Raw genomic sequence first — 9,045 nt, 5'->3', positions numbered from 1 at the left:
ATCTTTTCATGTTCTAGTCTCTTTTGAATTACCTCTTACGTGAACTGTGAATCATTTATTGTATTACTTGAATTTGGAATATTAAGAAGGAAACATTTAATATTTGATTCCTCATTTATGTAGACACAAGTAAAATAACAGTTCAGAATCTCTGCTTTTTCTCTGATCTCACCAACCAGCTGACTCCCCTCAGATATTAAGGGTTCCACCACTTCCAGTTTCATATTTATAATGTTTAAATATTTAAAAAATAATTTTGTATTTTTTTTATTCCTTGCGGAAATACCCTTTTCCATCTCTAGCTTGTCTAATAGCTTTTTTTGCATGAATCCTTGTACCTGCTAAATGTTTTGGCTGTCCCAGCTAACTTGAATGCCTTAAAAGCAAATCTTTTCTTACGTACCACAACACCAACACTTCTATCAAACCATAAAGGTTTTGTTTTATGGCAACATCCCTTGCTTGCGTGGGAATTATTCTAAAAATAATACACTGCAGTAGTAAAGATCCTTTGGCATTGTGTAGTGTGTCATAACTGGCATGCTGCTCAGAGCATGTACATGCTCCCCAGTGCAAATGTAAATATGGGGAGAAAACATTGAATAGCTTTGTGTCTGTTACCACGAGCCCCTATTAACAAAGAGATCCCAAAGTGCACAAATTATGAACCCCATGCCAAATCAAAACCTATTCTACTGTGGGCAGGATTTAGAATTTATTTTTCAAGACTGGATTAAAGCATTCCACTGTCTTAGAATGCATTCAACATATTTAAAATGCATTACCTATTAAAAAGTAAGAAAAAAACTTATATGTGTGTAATATAATGTATTGTTATAGATGACTCCAGATAATCCACATTTCTTTAAGGGGACTACGATGACTTTTCAATATTACATTATTTTATCTAATAATTATCTCAATTTGGTTCTACTAAAATGTACTCTAATTATATGAGACCTTATGTCTCATTTCTTCTCCCTTTTATACATTGGGAGCAGGTCCCATACATCGCTTAACAATATCTTATTGTAACTGTGCATTTATTCTGATGAAATGTTTGTCTGTGTATTGTATTTTATTTGTACCCTTTTACTCTGTCAAGTGCTGCAGGGAATGATGAAAATATATAAACATTAAAAATAAATAATATATTTCTTATAGTATAATATTTATAACAACTAATAATATATATATATAGCACAGTATCTTGAAAAAAACAGACTTTTTTTGCAGATGCTGTTTATTTGTCATTTTAAGACAATAACATTTTACAAGCAGTCATTATGCAGTATGCAGCATTAAGTAGCTGGCTACAATAGACATGAAAAGAAATCAGGTGACCCATTAGCAGAATAGCCATGTTTACCACTTGTAACCCTGTAAATAAAAGAAGATAGAAAAGAAAAGAAAGGGAAATGATTTAGTTTTCTACCTACTAAAATGATCCACTTTATGAGGTTGTCTGTTGTGTGCATTTTCTAGCCATAGTTAAAAGGTTTTTTTTACCAGAGTAATACTATCAAAAGTATATTTTAAAAATAGGACATAGCAGAAATAAATCTAAGAAAGCATTATTTAAGTCTGCTTACATTTAGAATTCTGGAGAGTTAAATGCCCTAAAAAAAATAACAAAATCAATTATGATCAAACATCTTGCACTAGGAATATTACAATCTGGAACATAATATACATTTTAAATTTTTCACAGTTTTCATTTTTATTAATCAAAATGCAAATCTTTCTATTTTTGATAAGGTTTAAGGCAAAATGTTACATATAGGATTCCTTGAAAAGTTCTCAGTTAAGTTGAGTTTTCAGAAACATTACAGCATGTACAACATATGCTTTATGTGTGTGTGCGCCCACTTAGGAATAACAGGTTTGTGCATGTATATTTTTGTTTGGACAATTAAGAATCTTGATATTAACTGTATCTTCTCTCATGGATTCAAATTTTTCTTGTAAAATTGACAGCACTTCACTCACAACTGGATAGACACTGCACTGTCAATGCCCTCTTATTATAGTGTAACATAAACTTATCTTTGTCATGTAACAAGCAAGGAATAATGTATTCTTACCAACGACCCAGTTAGACTGGGAAGGCTTATTCCCTGTAAAGATATTAAAAAATACATTTGTAAGGAATAGTGTTCAAGGTTCTAAATTAAATTCAGAGGATATTGCCAGGAGAATATCTCCATGATCCAGTTAGCACCGTAACATGATCACTCAACATTTATCAGGACAATATTATTATCTCTAGGTAGATTTGCTATGCATAATAAAATATGGAAACATTTGTAAATAGAGATTTAGGTCAATAAACATGCTACAATGCAAATATTTGCATGACTTACTTGTTATAGGGAAATAGATTGAAAACACTGCAGTTGTGCCTTTATTCTGCTATATATATATATATATATATATATATATATATATATATATATATATATATATATATATATATATGTGTGTGCCTTTTACTGTGCATTCTTCTTTACTGGGGCACAGCATCCTCCACTCGTTCTAAAAATGTAGCTGGGAAAAGCTACAAAAAGGTACAAAAATCTCTAATGTCCTAATGTATGCATACATACATGCAAAAAACAAATATAACAAAAAACCAATGACAAACAAGAAAATGCTATCCATCTTTAGACCAATAAAGGGGACATTGAACAAAAACAGTGAGCACTTACCAATATATCTGACACACTTCCCAGAGGTTTTTTCTAATAAAAGTAATAAAATGAATTGCATTGTTATGTATTATTTACACAACTGCTAAAATTGGCTGATATTATAATAGTTAAATTCAAATAAATGATAATAACAATAACTGGGTTCTATTTTAGTGTTATATAAATCAAAGATAAAACATTATATTGGTCAGGTTTCAAATTGTTCTTACCGTCAAGTCACATACTGTGTTCAAAACTGTGCCAAGAACTTGAAGAAAATCCTAATAAACATACAAAAAGTTAGTTTAACACAAGTGTTTCTTTTCATATTTTTTTGCAGTTAATTTCCATAGGAAATATCAATATACATTCTAACACTGTATATTGGTCAAAATAATATCATTTGTATGTGACTAAGCACCATTTTAGCAGAGTGCAACCAGTTCTGTCCATATTTACCAGAATGTCTAGTATTTTACTCTGCATGCTTAGATTTTGAGTAGCTGAACTTTTCAGTACTGGACAAGAAATAAGTCCAACGTGTCCTAATGCTGCTGCATCCCTAGTTATTATAATGTTGTGAAAATCCCTTGCAGATCTGCTCCGAATCATATTCATAAGCTACAAAGCTATTCACTTAACTGGTCATAAAAAGCAAAGAGATTGTGCCTGTGGGTAGTCGTGTATACATGTGTGTACATAAGTCTTAGCATTTTTGTATCATAATTAGTAGAAGGAAGAACAAAGATAGACATCTTTTATAATTAAATTAACAAGCCATTAGAATTAATATATTAGAATTAGGGTATTTATATGTTACCAGAAACAATCTTGACCTAACTCCCACCTATGGATTTATCTTATTTACTAATAATTCAGGTTGAAAATATCAGATTGACAAAAACTCAAAATTTTCAAGTTTACAAACAAAGCAAATAAACAATTAAAGTTTCAAGTCAAATTGTACAGCTTTATAGAATTACTATTGTCAAGTTTTCAACAAAAACCAGCATAAAACACCCCAAAATTCATGAAGGTTAAAAACATATTCAAATGGTTAAAGGGACAGCTACTGCACCATTGACTTTTACATGAATTCGACAGGTATTTTCAGGTTCAGACTTTTAGCAGTTTTAGGGTATAATACATATCTAAAAATGTTGTTTTTCCTCTTTCTACAAATTAAAGTTTTTTCACTAAGAATTTCAACAAACAACAACCAAGTTTTTAAATAATCCCATTGATATCTCAATGGTCAGATTATAAAAACAGAATGTTCTTTTGCTATACTATATATACATTTAAATGAAAATGAAATACAAAGGGGAGTTTTATGTATTCCTGCTGATACTTTGTTGTGTGCACTGATTTTAAAGCAAGCAAAGTGAAAAAATATTTACCACAGCTTCAAGGAGCTTCTGCGCAACATCACTAGCAACATCGCCAACTTTATCAGTAGTAGTTTCCTAGTAGAGAAAACACCTCATGTCATATTACAGATAGGGATGGTGAATTGGACCTGTTTTGCTTCTCCATGCACTAGGGATGGGCACATTTTTTTCAACTTGTTCTGCCGCAGAATTGATGGCCATATACTTGTATGGCAATGCATATCAAAAATAAAAAAATGCACGCCAAAATTTTTTTTGTCGTGCATCGAAATAATTTTGATGCCCATTAAAGTGGCCGTCGGTGAAACTTCACCGGCGGTGATTTTTTTTTCCTTTGGCAAAACAAAATGGGTCAAATTCGCCGAAGCCTACACGCAACATTTTTTTCTCCCATTGGAGTCTATGGGCTTCATTTCGACTGCTGATCCCTAATTACAGACAACTCCATTTATACAAGCTCAATTACTCCTCCAACATAATGTCAACAATGCTATTGAACTTTAGTTTTCGAAATATTGTAAAGGGCTCTCTTTTGACACAGTCAACCTTTTTACAATATGTTTTTTCTTATCAGGGTTCCCTTTGCTTTGTACACAAATAAGTAGAGAGCCTTTTCATGTGGATCCACTTCCTGATTCTACATACAAAATCTGAAACCCATTCAATACACTGAGAGATCATTTAATGCTTAATGCAATTGAAAAGAGATGGAATGCTTCTAAAGAAACCTATATTTATTTTGTAAAATGCTTGACCATGCGTGATTAAACAGCCATATAACTTCTCACTATTTCTCTCTTATACTGTAGAAGCTGCCATATTACTTTTAAAGTTTTATGATTTTCTAAAAACCATCACATTCTAAGGAGGGAGATGACTACAATATCCACGACAGCCTTGAGGAAGAAGAGGACTGAAAAGACCTCTCTCCTTCTTGCCATGCTCTCCTCATTGTGTTCATTGGGCTTGTAATTCCACTACCTATTCCCCACTTACCCTCCCACTGACTCTTCTCACCATAGCTTAATTATTGTAAATAACTGCCAAGATATTTGTCAACACAGGATAAATGTACATTGTTATATTATATATATATATTACTTTGGCGTGACATCCCTTCCCTGCATAAGCAAGGTCTCTCCTCCTGCCTTATGTTGCTTGCCCAGTATGGAGCAGTGAGGATGTAGAGGAGAATGCTGTACAATCTTGTCTGGCATTTTACATGTGGATATATTCCTAATTGCCCTGACTCTTAATAGATACACAGTATGGCATTTGCAAGTATTTGGTTAACAGTTTCATGGGAGTTTGGGGTATATTCTTCCACTGTACAGAGCACTGGCAAGGCCCCAACTAGAAAGTTGTGTACAGGTTTGGTCACCAGAGTTGGAGAAGATGTGCTCAAGGGGTGATATAATAACTATGTATAAATATATAAGGGGATTTATAGTAATCTCTCTAATACTTTATTTATCAGTAGGTCCTTCTAGCTGACACATGGGCACCCATTCTGATTAAAAGAAAGGAGATTCCATCTAAATATTCAGAAGGATTTTTTTAAGATGCGAGCTGTGAAGAAGTGAAAACCTCTCTGAATCTATCACACTGGCTGATCCATAATATAGCTTTAAGAAGGAATTGGATGGCAAGTAAAGGAATACAAGGTTATGAAAGATAACTCAAAGTACAGGTTAATCCAGGGACTAGTCCAATTGCGATCTCAGAATAAGCAAGGAATCTTTCCCCCTCTGAGACAAATTGGAGAGGCTTCAGAAGTGTGGAACTAGGGTTTGGCAGATGAGGCAGCTGCCTAGGGTATAACAATTGGGGGGTGCTGGGCAGCTACCTTTTCTGCCTAACCTTAAAATAGACTCAGCTGCAATGGGGGAAGTGGGGGTGAGCTGCCAGCTGGGGTGCACTCCGGCCAGGCCCACTTCTGTTTTGCCTTTCTCTGAATAAACTAGCAGTTAGGCAGGTTAGATATTGACTGAAAAAGTTGAACCTGATGGATGTGTATCTTTTTTTCAACCTAATTTACTATGTTTGAATATTTTTCAAGTGAAGCATAAAGATACATTACCAGAACATCTTTTGTTCCTAAAATTTGATCAAGAGAACAGCCTGCAGTTTGCTATAAAAATATAAAAAAAAGGTTATTACAAGAAACAGTGGACTGATATCAAATTGAAAGTGCAAAGAAAAGTGGATTTGGACATTTATTATTAAAATAGGCATTTTTGCTACGTACAACCCTTATAATTAGAAAATTTGCAAAAAGACAAAAAATTTGGTAAATGCATTAAGGTTACTAGACAATTTCAGCAATCTAAATTAGGAATCACACAGACAAGACAGAATTTTATAAAAACTTTAATTACCAGTAACGTATCAAGTTCTTTTAGAAATTGTCTGTACAGGGCCTCATTGTTTTCATCCTACAAAAAGAATACAAAAAAAATGTCACAGACCCATTTCTGTATTTGTTTGCACCATGACTAAATAGAGTCACATTGGGGTTGGAAGAGTATTTTAATCAATAGATCACAAAATGTGTGTTTGTGGGGGGAGCCACAGGTCTCTACAATCCATAAATGGAGCATACAGACACGCACATCTGTTTTATTGAATATCCATGAGAATAACTTATTTGTGTAAATCACATCATTTGGAGTAACATTTTATAAAAGTAACTTTATGGTATTTATTTACTAAGCCCCAAATGCGAAAATCAAGAAAAATTTGTGATTTTATTTTATATATAAAATCGGGCTTTTTAAAAATCACAATTTTTTCGGAATTTATTAAACCCCGAGGCTGGAAAACTCTGAATCTGAAATCCTGGCATCTCAGTCCTGTTGAGGTAGCATGTAAGTCAATGGGAGAAGTCCCAATGATTTTATTGATGTGTGCTTGGTCTCGTGCCATACCTCGGAGTTTTTACCTCAAAGCAAATTTTCGGGAAAATGTAATAATAAATGAGCGTTAAAAACCTGAGCGGCTTAGATCGGAGTTTGTAGCACCCAATATTGGGATAACTTCGGACCTTGATAAATAACCCCCTATATGATTAAAATATGTCTATTGGGGAAGGTTTCAATTCAGTAATAGATGTTTTTCTTTGCCAGGTATTTTTCATGGCGCATTAGTACAATATTCAGATAGATTGTATGTGTTTTCATTTATGTCTGTATTTTTGTTTTGCATGGTATGAAAATCACAAAGTGAACTTTAAGTACACTTTATTGAAAAAGAACATCTTTATCTTTACATTATTGCATACCTTTCCTTGTTTGTAAAGACATAACAATCTCTGGAGCTCTTTTATAAGGTCCGGGGTGTTTTTCTGAAAAAAATAAATAAACGTTTCTAAATTATATTGATCTGAGTTCAAAGAAACATTTTCAAATCTTGAAAGGCAATTATTCAAAAATATGAAATTGCATGTGCTAGAATTACATCATCTAGTCTTCTAGTTTATGTTATTGTAACAATTGGAAAAGCAAAACATATCTAAATAAGGCTATCACACAGTAGTTAGAGTACTGCCTTTTTGTCAGAGATTTACAAAATAATTTTACTGTTAAAACCTCAAAAACCTTTTGACAAAGGAAAATGACTTCTAAAGGATTTCTAAAACAGATTAAATTGGAAGAAGAGAATATTGCAAGTTTCTTAAGTAGAGTAAAAATGAATTACTTACCACCAGTAGTGTTTTTAGGCAGCTCACCAGGTCAGTATTTACAAGAGCAGTTGAAGAATCTTTATCATAGGAAGAATATTTTTAAAAGAAGGAATACAATAAGATTATTATGAAGTTGAAGTGTAAAAGATAAACTAAGAATATACAAAAAAGTATCTGTGAAACACTATTGCATGTTTGTTAGTTGAGACTTCACAAGCCAATTGAATATTTACTGGCACAAAAGTAAAATCTCAAATGAGCTTCAAAACACAGGTTGAATGTTCTTAGAACAATTTAAATTTACATAAACAGAATCATTAAAAATGTAGATAGATTTGAAAAGAAATCATTAAAATGTGTCATACCTTTGTAATCCCATTTCAAAGTCTATTTATAACATTTAGTAAATAAAGTAAATAAAAATACGATATATCTTACCAAAGCAACTGCTTAGAGCCACTAAAAGAAAAACTGCTGCTATCTTCATGGTGCCTTAGTTTGGTTATTGAGTCTCCAAATAGTGTATTCAAGGTGTATCTGAAGTTGTGAGTGTATAATTCACAGAAGCATGATATTTATACTGTAGAAATGTGTTTAAGAGACTTTAAGATGACGCCTCTGTCTTTGTAGCAATGCCAAATCATTAACTTTTCTCTATTTACATTCTTGCTATTTACAAATCCCAACGCAAACAATCTTTGAGGACTTAAAAATATACAATTTACTTTTTCATCCATGATATTACACCATTTCTCTTTAGGACAGCCAATGTGTTCTTTGCCAAAGTGTAACCTCTTCAGCACTTTTTTTCAACAAAGGGGTTTTGTGAGGGCTTCTTGCCAATAGTTTGGCTTCACATAGGTGTCTTCTAATTGTAACAGTACTCACAGGTAACTTTACACCTTATTTAGTCTTCCTGGAGGGAATCATTGGCTTTGCCATTTAGGCTATTCTTCTATCCATTCAAATGGTAGTTTTTCATTTTCTTTTACATCTTTCAAGTTCTGGTTGCCATTTTAAAACATTTGAGATAATTTTATCTTAGCAGTCTATGATTTTCTCTTCATTTCTTTATGTTTTGCCCTCTTCAATTCACTTTTTAATCAAAGTACGTGTTCTTCTTAACAATGTCAGGAACAACCCATTTTCAGAGAGAAATGCACTATAACCAGCATGCACAGCATTTGCTGCCTTCCCTCCTTAAAAAAGGCTGTAATTGACACCTCTTTTTTCAAAGAATGAATGACCTCACTAACTAAACTCCACACTGCTATTATTTGGA

General features: G+C 32.9%; 1 protein-coding gene across 1 annotated transcript; it reads right to left on the bottom strand.

Moving 5' to 3' along the window:
- Nucleotides 1-1,225: 1,225 nt before the first annotated feature.
- Nucleotides 1,226-8,313, bottom strand: LOC121402206. The gene is made up of 11 exons (XM_041588698.1): nucleotides 8,202-8,313; nucleotides 7,782-7,840; nucleotides 7,362-7,424; nucleotides 6,460-6,516; nucleotides 6,162-6,212; nucleotides 4,091-4,156; nucleotides 2,921-2,971; nucleotides 2,709-2,741; nucleotides 2,085-2,117; nucleotides 1,593-1,619; nucleotides 1,226-1,380 (listed from the first exon to the last, which is right to left on the bottom strand). The coding sequence occupies exons 1-10, from the start codon at nucleotides 8,248-8,250 to the stop codon at nucleotides 1,611-1,613; spliced, it is 471 nt and encodes a 156-aa protein (XP_041444632.1). The 5' UTR covers nucleotides 8,251-8,313; the 3' UTR covers nucleotides 1,226-1,380; nucleotides 1,593-1,610.
- Nucleotides 8,314-9,045: the final 732 nt, after the last annotated feature.

The sequence above is a fragment of the Xenopus laevis genome, chromosome 3S (genome assembly GCF_017654675.1).
Source record: "Xenopus laevis strain J_2021 chromosome 3S, Xenopus_laevis_v10.1, whole genome shotgun sequence".
In the NCBI taxonomy this organism is placed as follows: Eukaryota; Metazoa; Chordata; class Amphibia; order Anura; family Pipidae; genus Xenopus; species Xenopus laevis.
This window is presented reverse-complemented; position numbering and strand designations above follow the sequence as displayed.